This window comes from Berghia stephanieae, chromosome 2 (assembly GCF_034508935.2).
Source record: "Berghia stephanieae isolate SIO BIC M18660-M18661 chromosome 2, UCSD_Bste_1.3, whole genome shotgun sequence".
In the NCBI taxonomy this organism is placed as follows: domain Eukaryota; kingdom Metazoa; phylum Mollusca; class Gastropoda; order Nudibranchia; family Aeolidiidae; genus Berghia; species Berghia stephanieae.
The window spans coordinates 58,253,425-58,273,424 of NC_088361.1; the positions used below are offsets into that span (position 1 = coordinate 58,253,425).

A 20,000-nucleotide genomic window follows, 5' to 3' on the forward strand; every position below is an offset into this window, starting at 1 on the left:
ATATATATATATATATATGGAGTTACAAAAAGCGTGTGTGCCTATATATATATATATATATATATATATATATATATATATATATATATATATATATATATATATATATATAATGTTACTGTCCCTTTTCAAGGACAAAAACCATTTTTGCTCAACAAACTTTTGCTTTGGTATTAAATACTTTAAATAACCCAACTTGTCAAAAAGAAATTTAATTGAGACTGAGATTTTGGAGTCATCTTAATTGATTGTTTTATGAAGTAAACGTTTGTTTGTTTGTTTTTGGCCAAAATGAAATACAGTTGATTTGTCAGTGTACGTTAAGTAGTATTTTGAAACGCATGTTATAAGATTAAGATAAAAACCTTCTCTCACTTGTCAATAGCTCCTCTCTACCAAGATGTGAATGGTTAGATAGATTGATTAAAATGATGTAATGTGATCATATTTGTTTTTGGTTGCATCTTTTTATATAAGAAAGTTGAGCACGAGGATAACTTGTTTAGACTATCCATATAGACTCGGAGAGAAAATTAAGGAATGAACGTATAAATAAATCCGAACCTTGCTCCAATGACCGCCAATAGAGTGCCGGGTTTTACAACGCCAGATACTGTAAAAAAAAAAAAAAAAAAAAAAAAAGAAGATAAATAGTGTAAAATCATAAGGGGATATAATATAATAATATCATGAAACATTTTTTCTATCCAGGCTCTCCCTCCCCCTTACACACACATACACATACACACACACACTCGCTCTCTCTCTCTCACTCTCTCTCTCTCTCTCTCTCTCTCTCTCTTACTATCTCTCTCTCTCTCTCTTATTATTTCTCTATCTCTGTCTTTCTTACTCTCTCTCTCTCTCTCTCTCTCTCTCTCTCTCTTCTCTCTTTATCATTCTCTTTGTTTACAAAATATTCATTTTACATTATTTCCTCCCCTCACTCTTTTATTTTCTATTCCCCGTCCTCGATTTCCTCTCTACTTTAGAGCTGGGGCGGGAATTGGTTGATAAGGGTCTTTCAAATAGCTACCGAGTCTTTTAAGTCGAAGTCCCTCGAACTCCGACCGCTCGGATTGGTTTGCTGTCATGGCACAAACGAAACCTAGATATATCGTCTTGTGACCTAGATGAATTGTCTTGTGACCTGTATCGTTTTGTGACCTAGATGTATCGTTTTTTGAGTACAAGCCATGAGGGTAAGTACAACGAGCACTTGCAAGTCAGAAGGAAAAAAAAACAAAAAAACAGCGTCCTGCGATTGAAAAAACCCCCCGAAAAAACCCCCATCAACTTAACCTTCCAAAGGCAAATTTCAACCTTACTTGGACCTAAAAGAAAATCTTACCGTTTTTATCAAAAGACAAATCGGAGCAATGCAATTATAGTTTAAATTAATACCAAGTAGCAATGTAACCCGTTAAAGGCGAAATTTGATCTTACTTTGACCCAACACCAGATCTTCCGTTTTCATCAAAAGACAAGTAACGGCAAAGCGATAATAGATAATTGAAGTCCGAGCCGCGATACTGTGACTGCTCTTGACCGATGCCCATTAATCAATTAACTCCCGTACTCTGGAAAAACTCGTATTTAAAAATTTGGCCAGAAAACTCGTCCTTCAAATATCGATCGATTTAAATGATTCTCATCTTGGCAAAAATCCTCAAACCTGGGACTTGGCCGTGTTTTTCCAGAGTACGGCAATGACTGGTTAAAAAGTTTTATTAAATTTACTCTCGTCATATTCCTTTCTCTCAGCTAATAATTTCAATTAAATAAAACGTGGCGCTTTGAAATACATAATATCCAATATGTACTCCTCAATATCATATGGCCTATGTCAAGTAACTGTTTGCTGAACTTCGACTTTTATAACAAATGGAAATCTTGTAATGGTTGCATACAATTTACAAAACTTGCCGGTATACTTGACAAATGGTGGCAACGGAGTGAAGCTATTTCACATCTTTAAAACACTAAATGATGTTTTAAGAAATCATTAACTCAAGGCATGGCGACTTCAGCTGATCCAAAAACTCAACAGACTTGAATTTACTTGAGTTTTATCTATGGTATGGGTTTATTGCTTAGACATTCAATTTTTGAAAAGAGAACATTGACATTTAAAATCAAATTATACAAAAATCTGGCCATTACATCATAGAAAAAAATGCTGCTAAGAGAGATGCTGTAAGAAACAGTCATGAATTTTCACTTAAAGGATTTGAATTTGCGGAGGTTTTGACTCAAAAAGCTAATGACATACAACATACCCGAATCGGTTGTAATAAATTCCTCAGAATCTAAAATTTTGTCATCAAGACCTTATTACGCATAGCCTGAAGTACCGAGACTCACGTCTTAGAAAAAACTGTTTAGTTTTCTGTACAACACCACCACCACAAACGAAATACATATCACTTATTGACTAATGTTTAGAGTAACGAGAGTAGCCCCTCCGGACAATCATTATTTTCTTCTATACACCATGACCATCACAACGTGACTTTTTTTTTTTTTTGCGTATTGACTACAGAAACGAGACTCACATCCTTGCAGGATTGTACTTTTGTGTACTACACCACCACGACAAGACTTCTTTTCCCAAATTGACTAAAGTTACGGGACTCACTCACCGCTTCTGTATAACACCACCACCACAAACGAAGTACATATCACTTATTGACTAATGTTTAGAGTAACGAGAGTAGCCCCTCCGGACAATCATTATTTTCTTCTATACACCATGACCATCACAACGTGACTTTTTTTTTGCGTATTGACTACAGAAACGAGACTCACATCCTTGCAGGATTGTACTTTTGTGTACTACACCACCACGACAAGACTTCTTTTCCCAAATTGACTAAAGTTACGGGACTCACTCACCGCTTCCGTATAACACCACCAACACGACATGACTTCTTTTTGGGTATTGACCAAAGTAGCAGGACTCACTCGCTGCTTCTGTACAACACCACCACCACGACAACTTCTTTTCCCAAATTGACTAAAGTTACAGGACTCACTTAACGCTTCTGTACAACACCACCACCACGACATGACTTCTTTTTGGGTATTGACTAAAGTAACAGGACTCACCTCCTCGGAGAATTGTTTTCTTTTGTACAATTCCACCACGACAACATGACTTCTTTTCACGTGTTGACACTTTCGCTTCCAAATCACTCCAGCTTAAAGTCAAGCGGGATGTCTCATCTAGATAAGTGCTTCTTCTGACGTCTTCCTGGATTACTTGAGCACTGTCATGATGTGAAAGATCTACTGTAATTTGGTTGGATCCATAGTTATTTGGCGTTGTCATTCGTTCAGTGGATGCATCATGAAGTGCGTTGTGGATTCCACTTTCCCCATCTGTTTTTTTGTGAGAAATCAAATGAGATGTTTCTTCAGCCGACATTACCTTGTGTGAGGAATAAATGAAAAAAAGATTTAATACATATTCACAAAAACGTTCTAAAGTAGAGGAAAGTGCGTGTTTTAATATGTTTAAATCCTTAACTAGTGAATGCAACCATGGTTTGGAAAGAGTAAGAACTAAACGGATGTGGATTATTTTTAAATGTTTTTTAGACAAGTTGGAGGACCAAATTCATCTATTAAGATATTTTATGACTTTAAAGTTTTCGGACCAAAATAAAAGGTTTGTGTTCGGCTTATTGTCCAATCATCCACTGACGGTTGTGTTATGCTCTGGCACTGGTTGCTAGGACATAACTCGAACGAGACCGGAGTTGTACGTACCTTCCTTACCTCGGATTGCTACGTATTCTGAACACCTCACCATCACATCAGGGGGTTCGAACCAGCGCTATATAAGCGAGGCGCGGAAAATCAGAGGGAGTTCTTTTAAGTTTCGTTGAGCTGAACACAATACCGCTTTTCCAGCGGTCGTGTTTTATATTATGTTATTATAGTGGTGTTTCTTATTTGTGGATGTCAAGAGAGAGACAAGAAGGATGAATGGATAAGTAGAGCTGTGTCGTTCCTATTTGTGTTGTAAATGTAATTTAGTTTCCGTAATATATGTATCGTGTTTGTTAATCTTGATTTCCTTTATTTTAATCATTGTTACCACTGTCTAGCGTGAAACACGGGCTTTCTCCTTCTTTCTCTTCCCTCTGTTCAGGCTAGACTCATTGCATTGGCCTGATCCTCCACTCCGAGGGAACTTATCAACGAGTTCCCTCTGTCTATCTCTCCTAGTCTTTTCTTGACGTTGACTTTTCAGGCTATCTGGCTCTACCGACTCTCCGGGAGCGGCCCGAATCGCCACAATTGTTACTTTAGAGAGCGTGAGCATATTATTCGACTGAAAGAGCATTTTCTAATAAATAACCATATTTTTCTTATCGTTTTTGCAACACTTTTTCTTTTCCAATTTGTGGCATACATAGTAACATGAACGATAACTCTGGAGAACTAACGGGTAAGTCAACATGGTGGCAGCGATTTCTTGAGAACCCAAAAGTAAAACTGAGTGAATGTATACCCTACATTTATCCAGTGTCATGAATCGAGGCTGGAAAAGCTACAATTGTCTTTATAATATTTAAGGACTTTGAAACAACCTGTCGAAAGGTAGGAGGAACACTTTATTTTTTTTTAATAAGAAGCTAAAGTCAGTTCAGTTTAACCACCGTCATGGCTACGACTACTAAACCGGTTATCACGGGCATAAACCCACCAGACAAACTGGTCTTGGGGTCAAATCCAGTGGAAAACTGGAAATTATTTAAACAAAGATGGAGCACATGCGTTCTTTTGTCACTCTTAGAAGATCTAGAACAGAAATATCAGGTGGCGCTGTTCCTCTATAGCTTAGATGATGAGGCCCTCAGAATTCACAACGGCTTCCAATACACAACAGACGAGGAAGATCGCACTCTCCATGAAATCATAACCAAATTTGATGAATTTGTTATTGGAGAACAAAACGAAACTTTTGAACGTTTTAAGTTCAACCAGAGAAATCAAATGGAAGGAGAGACTTTTGAAACATTTTTCGCTGACCTAAGACGACTCTCCAAGACCTGCAACTCTTGTCATGATTGCGGAGATTCATTGATTAGAGACAAAATTGTAACGGGTACCAATGCCCAGCAGACACGAACTGACCTTTTGAAAGAAAGACACCTGTCACTAGAAAAATGCGTTGACATTTGCCGCTCAGCAGCAGATGCCAAAACTCAAGGCAAGGCTTTCCAGGACTCAAAAATTGCAGACATAGCAGCAATCAGAAACAGAGGACAAGCAACAGCATCAACAACGCCAAAATTTCAACAAATTAACTCAATGTCAAAAGCGCAATCAGACAGACCAAGGTCCTACTCAACTTGTCAAAACTGCGGTTATACCTACCACCCAAGATCGCAATGTCCAGCTCGCCAAGCGAGATGCAACACCTGTGGCAAAATCGGACACTACCAAAAATTATGTAGGTCAGGAAGTGAAACAAGCGACCAAAAATTTAGACCAAAATCTGTATCAGAGGTTCAGTCGCAAGGAAATTCCCAACTCAATAGACTTTTGGGGGTAAATATATCAACTAACAACCAGCGAAGACGACTGGACAGTCATAATTCGAAAGGATGAAGACTCACACCCTTTCAAGTTGGACACAGGCGCTTCAGTCACTGTCATGAATGAAAAAGACCTCAAATTCACTCTGAATGAACTGAAAAGATCTGATAAAATTCTCCAAGCCGCAGGAGGGAAAGACCTCAAAGTGCTGGGATTCACCCAAAAGACTTTGAAGTACAAAGATAAGAGCATTGAAGAGAAAATCTACGTAGTAACTGGACAGAAACACCCACTGCTCAGTCGTGATGCATGCATCAAATTGGGATTGATCAAAAGAGTGCATGAACTTGTAGAAACAAAGCCCAATTTCAGGGAAGAATTCCCTAAACTCTTTGAATGATTAGGGAAGTTTAAAAAAAAACATACACACGTGTTGGTGTTGAACCACTACATATCTACACACCAAGAAAAATAGCACACCCTCTCATGCCTAAAGTCAAAGAGGAGCTGGAAAGAATGTTGCAACATGGTATTATCTAACAAGTAACAGAGCCCACAGACTGGTGCGCAGGAATGGTGGTCGTCCCCTAACAAAACGGCTCAGTTCGCGTATTATGCATCTCTTGTACCCTCTGCATCCTCCAATACTCAGGGACTCGAGCAAGATCCCCATATCCCACCAGTTCAAACAGCAGGCGAGCCCTCACCCGGACTTCCATCACAACTATCTGTCATGGTCTCAAGTGAGTAAAGAGCTACTCGACTATGCATAAAGATATATGTAGAATGAGGCCCCAGAATTTACTAGTTACTATAAATGAAAAACAATTAACGATTTGTTTACAATGAAATAAAAATAATGATGAAATTTAATTAAAAGAGATAAACAGTGATCGTGGCAGTTACAAATAGAGATATGAATATTTTACGTAACTTATGATAATATGTCAGGTTCATAAGTTTACGTTTCCAGGCAGTTGATGGGCTTGGATGATCTATTCCTCTGATAATAGGATCGGACTCGTAAAATTCCACTTCCAGGCAATTGGTAAGAGGTTATTGTGTAGTCCTTTGACAGCGGGCTTGGGTTTGATCCTTGAAGATTATACAATCAAAGTTAAAAGCTCCGGCGTCTTAATGGTGTAGATATAATATCTACAAAGTCCCAAAAGATAAAAATCTTCCAGTATATATATAGGAATAAAGCGACTGGCCGTCCGGCATAGATTGTGGAGAGAAAGTGAGTGTCAAATGTTAGACCTATCAGCTTTTATAATAAGTGGCTACGTGACAGAATGTAGAACGAAAAGTATTCACTAATTAGAAATTAATTCGAGGGAAGGCTATAAAAGGAAAGACGATCTAATATTAGAAGGTAAAGTTTATCTAAGCCTACCGAAATATAACTGGAGTGAGATGAATTCAGTTCTTAATAAAATAAAATTTAATAAGATAATTGTGAACAACCTTTACTGTGACACTATCGACCCTCCAGGCTGACACTCGCACTAGCAGCTTTGGGAGAACCATCAAGCCACCAAATAGGCTTGATTTGTAAAACAAATCAAATCATTTAAGGACATCTTACAGGCGAAGAGATGATCCTTAAGTATATATATATATATATATATTTTTTTTTTCTCTTCCGTTCTTCTTTTTGATATGGACATCTTACAGGCGACGAGATGATCCTTAATTATATATTAATTTTTTTTTCTTTCTCGTTCATTTTCCATTGATTTGAAATTCACGACCTCATAGCCTCGGGTCCACAAATGACATGATTCACACTAACAACATAGGATGAAAGACATGGACTTTACAAAACAGTTAGGAACTTTACACACGTGTTAGGGATTTATCGGAATTGATTAAGAACATTTTCGTGATCGTCAAGGATGATGGGATGATGGGGAAAAAGAGGGGAGTTGTGGCATACATAGTAACATGAACGATAACTCTGGAGAACTAACGGGTAAGTCAACACAATTATATGTTCTTTGCAGAAGTGTCTAGATCATAAATATCTATAGTACAAGATGTTCTACGAACGTCTTTTCTGTTTGTCCATAAGTTCCTATTTATGTCGATATAACTTGTGTTGTAAAAGTTGTGACAATACAATAAATCGCTTTGTCTCTTTCATGAAGTAGCGCGGTCTTGTTTGTATGACTTATGGCACAAAGCAGCGATCAATAGAAAAAGGATAATGTTCTATAATTTGTTCTCACACATCTTGAACTTGAAGACTTCATTTATAGTCTTGTCGAACCGATCAAACAAAATAGAATTTTAATAGGCTTGAGAATCTTACAGTAATTTTCTCTTTATCTACTGCAACTTGAGCATTTGTTTTATTTTGTATCTAGGATGTACAAAGCAGACCTGACATTGCAATGACAAACTTTACCAATAAATCACTCCATATCATTACCCATGATTATGTATCAAAGTCTCATCCATTTTACTTGATAAAGGTTGACCTTGACCGACCATGACTAAGCCAAAGTCTTATCCTGTAATTATTGGGCTATCATAAAATGTTATTACTTTCAATAGACATTGCATAACTATCATGAATTGAAACGTATTATAAATTATTATTTCTCTTTGCGGATAACAAAGATTTTGAGCCAACTGTCTTCACCTATTTGAGCAAGAAACGTATCCCCCCCCCCCTCCCCATTCTCACTTTGAAACCGTGCACTGTGGCTTACGCCTGGATCATTTTGGTCTATTCGAGATAGACCCTAAAGGAAAAGTTCCCTTCGAATGATGAAATGAAATATATTTGATTAATCAATTATTTATAATACAACAGAAACAACAACGAAATAAATCAGTAAGGGAATGAATAAATCTAGTTAGGTAAATAAACAAATTATCTAATTTAGCTTATTTAAAACTTCTTTTTTTTGGTCAAACCTAAAGCCTTTACTTCATGCTAGATGGACTTAAAATTTTGTATAGAAATATGTCTCATTGTACACTAATATATTTTTATATTAAGAACAATGAACTGAGGACGAATATAATTTTACATATGTCAGTTTTGTTATCGGGGCAATCCTCAACCCCCCCCCCCCCCCCCCCTACCAAGAAAAACAAAAGAAAAAAAAAACAAAAACAAAAATTATAAAAAAGCATAATGTCGAATCAATAGTACAGTTTAACGCGAAATGTTATGTCTTGACGTTGTCTTTTTTTTCGTTTGTTTGTTGGGGGTGGGGGGGGGGGGGTATTAACACAGCTCGCTGACGTCCTCATTACATCGAATCATTTCTACAATATTCATTGATTAGCCTTGAGTATATTAAGTGCGTGGCGAAGCCCAAATTCCTTGGACAATGCACTACTACTACTACTACTACTACTACTACTACTACTACTACTACTACTACTACTACTACTACTACAACTACTACTACTACTGCTTCTGGTGCTACTCCTCTTCCTCTTCCTCCTCCTCCTCCTCCTCCTACTACTACTACTACTACTACTACTACTACTACTACTACTACTACTACTACTACTACTACGAGTACTACTGCTGCTGCTGCTACTCCTACTGCTACTACTACTACTATTACTACTACCACTACAACAACAACAACAACAACAACTACTACTACTACTACCACTACTACTACTACTACTACTACTACTACTACTACTACTACTACTACTACTACTACTACTAATACTACTACTACTACTCTACTACTACTACTACTACCTCCACTACTACTTCTACCAGTGTTACCACTACTACTTCTACTCTACAACAACTACTACTACTGCTACCACTAATACTATTGACTACTACTACTACTGCTGCTGCTGCTGCTTCTGATGCTACTCCTCCTCCTCCTCCTCCTCCTCCTCCTCCTCCTCCTCCTACTACTACTACTACTACTACTACTACTACTACTACTACTACCTCCACTACTACTTCTACCAGTGTTACCACTACTACTTCCTATTGCAGAACTATGGGATCCTCCAGGCGGGCGAAGACACCCACAGAGTTTTCTCAGAACCCCCGTTGGTAGCATATCGACGGGATCGTAACCTGAGGGATCTCCTTGTCAGAAGCCGCCTGGAACCCATACCCATGGATGGACCTAAAGCCAGATCATGTATGCGACCCCGATGCAAGACTTGTGGGCACCTGTGGGAGTATGACAGAGTCAGCTTTCCAGACAAGATTTGGGACATCAGGCGGCCGTTTACTTGCACTGACCGTAATCTAGTCTATGCGATTACGTGCTCCCTGTGTGGGATTGCTTACGTTGGTGAGACCGGAAAGAGGCTGGGTGACAGATTCGTGCAGCACTTGCGTGACATATCGAACTGTGCAGAAACAGCAGTGGCCAGACACTTCAATCTGCCAGACCACTGCGATGTACAGTGTGTGCGTGTGTGTGTGCTTAGTTTTTGCCATTCGGACACTTCCGCCCGTCGACGTAGGGAAACTCACCTGATCAAGTTGTTGGGAACGCTGACTCCACGCGGACTCAACACCAGGATTGACCACCACTAGATGTCAACGTCACCCATATTCATCACCACTGCTGCTCTCACTTCTGCCACTACAGTTGCTGCTGCTGCTACTACTACTACTTCTACTACTTCTACTACTACTACTACTACTACTACTACTACTACTACTACTACTACTACTACTACTACTACTACTACTACTACTACTACTACTACTACTACTACTGCTGCTGCTGCTGCTACTACTACTACTACTACTACTACTACTACTACTACTACTACTACTACTACTACTACTACTACCACTACTACTACTACTACTACTACTGTTCATACTACTAAAACTACAACTCTACCTACCTACCTACCTATCTATCGATCGATCTATCTATCTATCTATCTATCTATCTATCTATCTATCTATCTATCTATCTATCTATCTATCTATCTATCTATCTACTGATTATCCACCGATTCATAGTCATCTACCTTCCTAGCTATCTCTCATTGTGTCCAATCATCCACTTTTTTATCCATTAATATACATATAGACCCAGCTATCACTCGGCTGTTTACTCGCCCGCTCTCACCTCCCCTCCCCCCTTTCTCTCTCTCTCTCTCTGTCTCTCTCTCTCTCTCTCTCTCTCTCTCTCTCTCTCTCTTTCTTTCTTTCTTTCTTTGCCCCCCCCTCTCTCTCTTTCTCCCTTTCACCCCCCCCCTCTCTCTCTCTAATTTCCCCTCTCTACAGGTCCGCCACAAACCAACCCCCCCCTCCCCCTTTTTATTATTTATTTATTTATTTATTTATTTATTTATTTATTTATTTATTTATTTATTTATTTATTATTTTTTTTTAATTTATTTTTTTCTCTCTCACTCTCTTCTCTCCCCTCTTTTCTGTCTATCTACCTATCTATCTGTCTATCCATCTATCTATGTATCGGTGTATTCCACTTTACTATCGCATCGTTCCTTCGCGAAGATTCGACCTTCGCTCATCCAACAACCACCCCCCCCCCTCCCACCTCCGCCGTGACCCTTTCACCTCGCCCCCTCCACCGCCCCCTACTGTTTAACTACAGCGTTCTACTACTACTAGTACTACTACTACTACTACTACTACTACTACTACTACTACTACTACTACTACTACTACTACTACTACTACTACAACTACTACTACTACTACTACTACTACTACTACTACTACTACTACTACTACAACTGCTACTACTACTACTACTACTACTACTACTACTACTACTACTACTACTACTACTACTACTACCACTACCACTACTACCAATATGTCTTAACAACAAGATATGAAGTGAGTAGAAAAGTGCCAGAAGACAATAGAGAATAAAAAATTTTTTCGCGGCGGTGGTGGGGTTTGAACCTGCGACCTTATTGGTACGACAACTCCGCCTGGCAGGTGAGAGCGTGGCTCTACCGTGTGAGCTATCCACGAACACAAAAATATTCGTTTCAAACCCAAGTCATTTCTAGATCCCTCTCTCACCCACTTCTGGGACCGCCGATTCGTTCGCCCACCACCATCGCGAAGTATTTTGACCAGCAGTTAAGCTTAATAGCCAATATTCTCAACACAAACATATAACATAGAAACGATTGAGACATTGAGTATGCTCCGGTGTATGGGGTGAATTTTTAATTCAGAAAAGTGAGTGGAGCAGGCACTTATGTTGGTAACAACAAGATATGAAGTGAGTAGAAAAGTGCCAGAAGACAATAGAGAATAAAAAATTTTTTCGCGGCGGTGGTGGGGTTTGAACCTGCGACCTTATTGGTACGACAACTCCGCCTGGCAGGTGAGAGCGTGGCTCTACCGTGTGAGCTATCCACGAACACAAAAATATTCGTTTCAAACCCAAGTCATTTCTAGATCCCTCTCTCACCCACTTCTGGGACCGCCGATTCGTTCGCCCACCACCATCGCGAAGTATTTTGACCAGCAGTTAAGCTTAATAGCCAATATTCTCAACACAAACATATAACATAGAAACGATTGAGACATTGAGTATGCTCCGGTGTATGGGGTGAATTTTTAATTCAGAAAAGTGAGTGGAGCAGGCACTTATGTTGGTAACAACAAGATATGAAGTGAGTAGAAAAGTGCCAGAAGACAATAGAGAATAAAAAATTTTTTCGCGGCGGTGGTGGGGTTTGAACCTGCGACCTTATTGGTACGACAACTCCGCCTGGCAGGTGAGAGCGTGGCTCTACCGTGTGAGCTATCCACGAACACAAAAATATTCGTTTCAAACCCAAGTCATTTCTAGATCCCTCTCTCACCCACTTCTGGGACCGCCGATTCGTTCGCCCACCACCATCGCGAAGTATTTTGACCAGCAGTTAAGCTTAATAGCCAATATTCTCAACACAAACATATAACATAGAAACGATTGAGACATTGAGTATGCTCCGGTGTATGGGGTGAATTTTTAATTCAGAAAAGTGAGTGGAGCAGGCACTTATGTTGGTAACAACAAGATATGAAGTGAGTAGAAAAGTGCCAGAAGACAATAGAGAATAAAAAAATTTTTCGCGGCGGTGTGGGGGTTTGAACCTGCGACCTTATTGGTACGACAACTCCGCCTGGCAGGTGAGAGCGTGGCTCTACCGTGTGAGCTATCCACGAACACAAAAATATTCGTTTCAAACCCAAGTCATTTCTAGATCCCTCTCTCACCCACTTCTGGGACCGCCGATTCGTTCGCCCACCACCATCGCGAAGTATTACCAATATGTCTTTTATCTTCCATTATAGTCTGGAAAGTTCTGTTCCCTGACGCTGACCTTTGCTTATCAATTAGATCATCCCCTGGGGCACCCTATCCTCTACCCACGCCACGCTAACATTTCATTCATACTGCAACCACCATTGAGTACAGACGATACAAGTTATTTTTCATTATATTTTATTTGTTTTCCACGTTTATTTGTGTATTGTTGTGCTGACGAAGGGTTTGTACCCGAAACGTCCATTGTCTGTTTTGTTCCCATACGAAGCCTTTCCATTTTCACTCTTTCGTTAGTATCCTACTGCTACTACTACTATTACTACTACTACCACTACTACTACTACTACTACTACTACTACTACTACTACTACTACTACTACTACTACTACTACTACTACGTCTACAACAACAGCTAATAGTACTACTACTACTACTACTACTACTACTACTACTACTACTACTACTACTACTGCTGCTGCTGCTGCTGCTTCTGATGCTACTCCTCCTCCTCCTCCTCCTCCTCCTCCTACTACTACTACTACTACTACTACTACTACTACTACCTCCACTACTACTTCTACCAGTGTTACCACTACTACTTCTACTCTACAACAACTACTACTACTGCTACCACTAATACTATTGCTGCTGCTACTCCTATTGCTACTACTACTATTACTACTACTACTACTACTACTACTACTACTACTACTACTACTACTACTACGTCTACAACAACAGCTAATAGTACTACTACTACTAGTACAACAACAACAACAACTACTACTACTACTACTACTACTACTACTACTACTACTACTACTACTACTACTACTACTACTACTACTACTTGTTCGGCTATGTGGTCTTGTGGTATGACATTCGCTTTCGGATCGGAAGGTCCTGGGTTCGAGCCTAGCTCGGCGCATAGTTGAGTCCTTGGAAAATGCTCTTTACTCACATTCTCTCACCGTACTCTGGTGTAAAATGAGTACCTGGCCGTTAACAGCGTTGTCTCTGTCCGAAAAAAAAATATCGCCTAACAGGCGTCATATCCCGTCCTACATGTTAAGTGTTGCTGTTGGCCAGGGACCCCTTTTAAAGCGCTTTGAGAACGTTTAGTGGATATTGCGCTATATAAAAGCTCACTTTTTATTTTTTTTTACCACTACTACTACTACTACTACTACTACTACTACTACTACTACTACTACTACTACTACTACTACTACTACTACTACTACTACTACCACTACTACTACTACCACTACTACTACTACTACTACTACTACTACTACTACTACTACTACTACTACTACTAATAATAATAATAATAATAATATTAATAATAATAATAATAATAATAATAATGATAAAATAATAATAAAAATGCTGCTGATTGCTGCTGCTGCTGCTGCTGCTGCTGCTGCTGCTGCTGATGATGATGATGATGATGATGATGATGATGATGATGATGATGATGATGATGATGTAAACGAAGACATGAGACACGCATGTCAATGACCGTACGAGAGGAAACACAGCGGACTCTGGCCCTAACATAATCATTTTCAATGAGACCCTTTACAAATACTCTACTCAAGTTTGAATAAGTGTCTGGTGATGGGAAGTAACGAAAATCGTAAAAAGTACTGCTACAAAAGAGCGTCTAAAAAGACATGTAGATGCTAAATGATATAAAAACATGATTCCTCATGATTTGTTGAGCGAATAAATTACATAGCGATGAGAACCGCAATGAGCACACATAAACCGCTATATGAATATATACTTGTAATCTTTACGTGTGCATATTTGATTGATTTAAGCAATCGTGATTAGTTTTATAAGATCAAGTTCCAGAATGGATAATCACGATAACACACAGATTGAAATGTGTGTGATTTCCAAAGACATGATAATGCTTTCATAATTCGATATGGGTTTAAACTAAATTAAGATTCATTTACGAATAAATTAATTACAAGTTATATGGACCAAATTATATATATTTGGATCATGGTCGACGATAAACCTGTGACGTTTACCTATTTCAATATTCAGCATCTGAACCAGTTAACAGCCGTATTATGTAAAACACTCGTATACTGTATCTAAACCTTTGGACAGAAAACTCGGCGAAGTTACAGGTTTGAGAGTTTTTTCTTTCTTTCTTTCTTTTTATTTATTTCTTTTTTCCTTGGAGGCTTAAACTTCAAATTGAAGATTTTAATGGCCTGCCTGTTGTCTCACGAGAGAGCTGATTTGGTGTTGGACAGTGACCTTTTAAAGCATTCCGCTGAGCTGGACTGTTTCGTAATGGTTGGAAGAGAGTTCTAGGTCCTGGTGGTGGAGGGGGAAAGGAATAAAGATGTGCGTCGTTCGAGAGTATGGAATGGCGAAAGAAACTGACAGGGACGGCTGGTAATAATGGGCAGGGTGGGCAAATACCAGCCTGTTTTTTTCAAGTTATATGCTGTATTACCATGTCCGAAATAATCTAGTTTAAATTAGATAATTTTAAAAGTTAGTACTTAAACTTGATACTTCGTACTGAAATCAATTTGTATGTATATTTGATAGATTGCGAATCACCATGCACCCCGTAATGCATAAACCAGGATACGCTCCTGTTCTTTTTTATCACCACCCCCCCCCCCCTTTCCCAACGACTCCACTCCGCCCACATCGTCATCTCATCGTCACGTCGCCTGACGGTGATTTTGCTGTCTGGCCTCTCTAGTTCTAGGTCGGGCTAATTCAAATGAGCCCACCTTATAAACCAGTGAGCACTAAATAGAGATTTTGGCAAACGAACTTTTTCTTCTTTATTGCTTTACTTGTGCTGGTACCATTGATGTAATAACATTGGGAAGGTTCCAGTATTGAATTAAATTTATCAATTTACTAATATTATATCAAGTTAGTATTAACTTGTGTTGTTTTAATATATTTGTTTATCCATTTAAATTATTTCTTTTTTTTTTTCTCGTTTTCTTTAGTGCTTCTCAAAATTCATTTATTTAAATTGTTGTCTTATTTGTTTTTTTTTTTGTTTTGTTTTTTTTTTTGTTTTTTTTTTTTAAACAAATTAATTTGTTCCTTTTTTTTAATTCTTAAAATAATTACCGCTGTATTTTTATTGCCAGACTAAATATTTTTGCAAAACAATGTATTTTCTTTTGCATTCCCTCTAATAAAACACTTTTATTCAGAAGTCACGACTAAATAAATATATAAAATACAACCGCCATTTTGGTTTACTCAACAATTGAATTAGTATACGAGAAATACTCTTCTGAGAAAGGAGAGAGTTGAATTCTAAGTTATAGAGGAAATAAAGACGTTTAAAGGAAGGGTGGGCAGATTCCATACTTGCCCGTCCTGAAGCTAATACATACGTAAGATAGTTCGCGATGAAGAGGCGGGAAGCTAGGGGTTGGTTGGGTAAGGAGTAAAGATAACACGGTCGTTATTGTTATAGTCTAACGAATGCATGAGGAGAGATCGGTAGCATTATTTTGTCTTAATTGTATTGTATGAATTATTGGCGAAAGCCTATGATTAAGTAAACTTTGTTTTTATTTGTCTTTTTTTGACTATGGAACTGATACTTGTCATAGCAGACCTGCCTACTTGAAATAGGAAAATAAAAATCGTAGTTTTCAGGGTTAATAAAATCGTAGCTATTTTGACTATCCTTTAAAAAAATCACCGGAATTTTCGTCTATTAAGGTATCAAATTTTTAAAAAACCAGAAAAACGGATTGGAAACGTAATAATGATGGTGATGGTGGTGGTGGTAATAGTGATGGTGGTGGTAGTAATGATGATGGTAATATTATTGTTATTATTATTATTATTATTATTATTATTATTATTATTATTATTATTATTATTATTATTATTATTATTATTATTATTACTATTGTACGTATTGGTGGTATTACGATTGTTGTATGTTTTGTGGTTATTAATGGTATCAATTTATTGTTTGGTTGGTTCCATTTACCATTTTTTTCCACTTTCATGTATGTTGTCATCAAATTGTATGATTTAATGGCGAAAGCCTAAATTTCATGTATGTTGTCATCAAATTGTATGATTTAATGGCGAAAGCCTAAGATTGAATAAACTTTGTAATCTCGTACGGCAATCATCATTGTCGACAACATCGTCGTTGCCATCATTATCACCATTATTAACAACAACAACAACATTAACAACAAGTACTACAATAGCAATAAAAACAATATCAACATCATCATATAATTTTCGTCATCGTCTCCACAACTATCATTCTAACCAACAGCACCACCAAAACCACTACCATAATTACATCCTCCCTCACCGTCTCCTCTTCCTCCTCCTCCTCCTCCTCCTCCTCCACCACCACCACCACCGCTACCATTATTCCAACCACTACCACCACCGGCACAATCATTCTAACCATCAAGAGAGCAGTAAAAATGATGCAATTTGAGTTCTGAATGAAACTCGAGTCATATCGCGGTTGTTGGTTCTCGATGAAAACTTTAAAGTTACCACGTACTTCTGAAAATGTAACAGAAATATCAATCTCGCCGTTGAGGGATTAAAGCATCTCTTTAATTTTTCGAGTGAACGAAATAGACTTGTATTGTCAAGGTGTTGTCGCATTTTGTCTCGTCGCTTTATTTTTTCTGTTGTATTCTCTTTCGTGATTCATTTTTGATTACGTTTGGAATAATTAAAATCTACTGGTATTGTCATTTCATTGTGAATGTGATTATTTGTCGTTGAAATATTTTTTTTTTAAAGTTGAAATATATATATATATATATATATATATATATATATATATATATATATATATATATATATATATATATATATATATGACCGAATCATCTTTGCCCCACCACTATAAATAGGCTAGGACCGCCACTGGAAACTGAGGAGTTTCGTGCCCTGCTGTTTTTTTATGGACAGATGATCAACCGGACTACCAGTTGCTCCACTGATGTCTTTGTTACAGACAACTAATTTGTTTTGAGTTCTTCATTCGGCAAGTGGTGTCCAATCGAATTCTTGGATAAGTTTTGAGATGCCACAAACAAACCTTGCTGCTCTTCTATGTATCTTTTCCAGTTAATCATGTGAATTGGTATAGGGATCCCATACGGAACTGCTGTACTCTAAGATGGGCCTAACGTATGTCTCGTGGCATTTCTTCTTTACTTACTTGTCACAGCGCAGGATTTGCATTTGTAGAAAGCCGAGAGCTCTGTTTGCTTTGCCTGTTGTGTTTGCTATGTGCGTATGCCACGTCATTTTGTCATTTATTGTGACCGAAAAAATTGCTTGCATTTTCTGCACACCGAATGGATTTATTGTGAATGATATATGTTGTTTTATTGGCTTCTTTTTGTTTGATATGCGTAGTAACTGGCATTTCTGAAACTACATTTTCCATTTCCTTTCCCAATCCTGTAGTTTTTTTTTTGCCAAGAAGAGTCATCAAAATCGATCGATATTTGAATGACGAGTTTTCTGGCCAAATTTTTAAATATGAGTTTTTCCAAGGTACGGCAGTTGACTGGTTAATCATCCCGTCATAATACCGGGTCAAATATGTGCACGTCGATCTAGCTCTACGTGTATTTATTTACAGATCCGATGACAATTTATTATGGTTTCATCCCTGTATGGAAATACTCTCAAACCAACGCAAAATATTACCCATGAGGGCAGTCTAAGGGAATGTAACACGGAGAAATCTGACGCCATGTATATATTTATCATATCAAACGAGCTTTCAATCCCTTCATATGCTGGAATATGAAGAGAGACGGCAGACCGGCTAATAACCTCTGCTTCCACATTAAGTTCTTCGCAAAAAACAAACAACAAATACTCTGACTATTTTAAAGCGCTCAATGATGTCAAAATTTTTTTTTTTTTAATCAGTAAATACGTATACATTAATACCAATAAAACAGAATAAATCGGGCTTACAGTGATTGTCAAACACAAGTGGGACTGGAATTTGTTTTTTGATTATTCTTATTCATTTCTTATTTTATTGTGAAGCTTATATTCTTAGACGGCTATACCAGCCATTAATTATGCTTTTTATTATCATCATTTATTTTGTAACAGAGAAATCATAGGATATGCAGACCTCTATTATATTTTAATAAAGTAATAGGGCGATTCTATGGGTGTAGAGGCTTATGCCTATGTAAAACGCTCGAGTGGTCAGAGCATTATCACTTTTTAAAAAATTAAATAAAATTTAATCTCCACCTTAAAGCACGCATTACAATGATGATGATAATGATGATGATGATGATGATGATGATGATGATGATGATGAGGATGATGATGATGATGATGATGATGATGATAAAGAAGAAGAAGAAGAAGAAGAAGAAGAAGAAGAAGAAGAAGAAGAAGAAGAAGAAGAGAGAGATGATTGTGATGATGCTGCTGCTGCTGATGATGATGATGATGATGATGATGATGATGATGGTGATGATGCTGCTGCTGCTGCTGCTGCTGCTGATGGTGATGATAATGATGATGATGATGATGATGATGATGATGATGATGATGATGATGATGATGATGATGATGATGACAAAGAAGAAGAAGAAGAAGAAGAAGAAGAAGAAGAAGAAGAAGAAGAAGAAGAAGAAGAAGAAGAAGAAGAAGATAGATGATTGTGATGATGCTGCTGCTGATGATGATGATGATGGTGATGATGCTGCTGCTGCTATTGCTGATGGTGATGATAATGATGATAATGATGATGATGATGATGATGAGGAGGAGGACCAGCTTTATCCTATACATAATATTTCAATTGATTATTTTTTTGCTTGATATTCCCCATCAGGCCCTACAATGAGGTGTATTTCGGCTACGACGTCTTGTTGGCACCGATGCAGAAAGTTTCAGGAAATTTCTAATCTGGAAAGATGGCATTCTTCTGTTAACATTTCTAGAACCCATCTGGCACGAACTTCCCGATACCCCAAAATGCCATGGAAAACAACTGTCTAAATAGTGCTTTTTGGTATTAAACGTTTCAATCTTCCCACTGTAAACAAAAAGCCGACAACAGCTCTGAACTCCAGCTTTGACCATTCTGTGATTGGAGTCGCCACAACAGTGTTTTAAATATTGATGGGGCTCAAA

General features: G+C 37.9%; 1 protein-coding gene and 1 long non-coding RNA gene across 2 annotated transcripts in view; one reads left to right on the forward strand and one right to left on the reverse strand.

The window, feature by feature from the left end:
- Window positions 1–20,000, reverse strand: part of LOC144965225 (protein white-like) — a 64,351-nt gene that overhangs the window by 30,374 nt on the left and 13,977 nt on the right. The window contains exons 2-3 of the mRNA XM_078900330.1: window positions 3,109–3,430; window positions 565–613 (exon numbers count right to left, since the gene is read on the reverse strand). Coding sequence (XP_078756456.1) covers window positions 565–613; window positions 3,109–3,427 — 368 coding nt within the window. The 5' untranslated portion in view covers window positions 3,428–3,430. The remainder of the gene's footprint in view (window positions 1–564; window positions 614–3,108; window positions 3,431–20,000) is intronic.
- Window positions 7,200–20,000, forward strand: part of LOC144963690 (uncharacterized) — a 12,943-nt gene continuing 142 nt past the window's right edge. Inside the window, exons 1-2 of the long non-coding RNA XR_013643669.1 lie at window positions 7,200–7,525; window positions 19,699–20,000. The exon at window positions 19,699–20,000 is cut by the window's right edge and continues 142 nt beyond it. This is a non-coding gene — a long non-coding RNA (uncharacterized LOC144963690). The remainder of the gene's footprint in view (window positions 7,526–19,698) is intronic.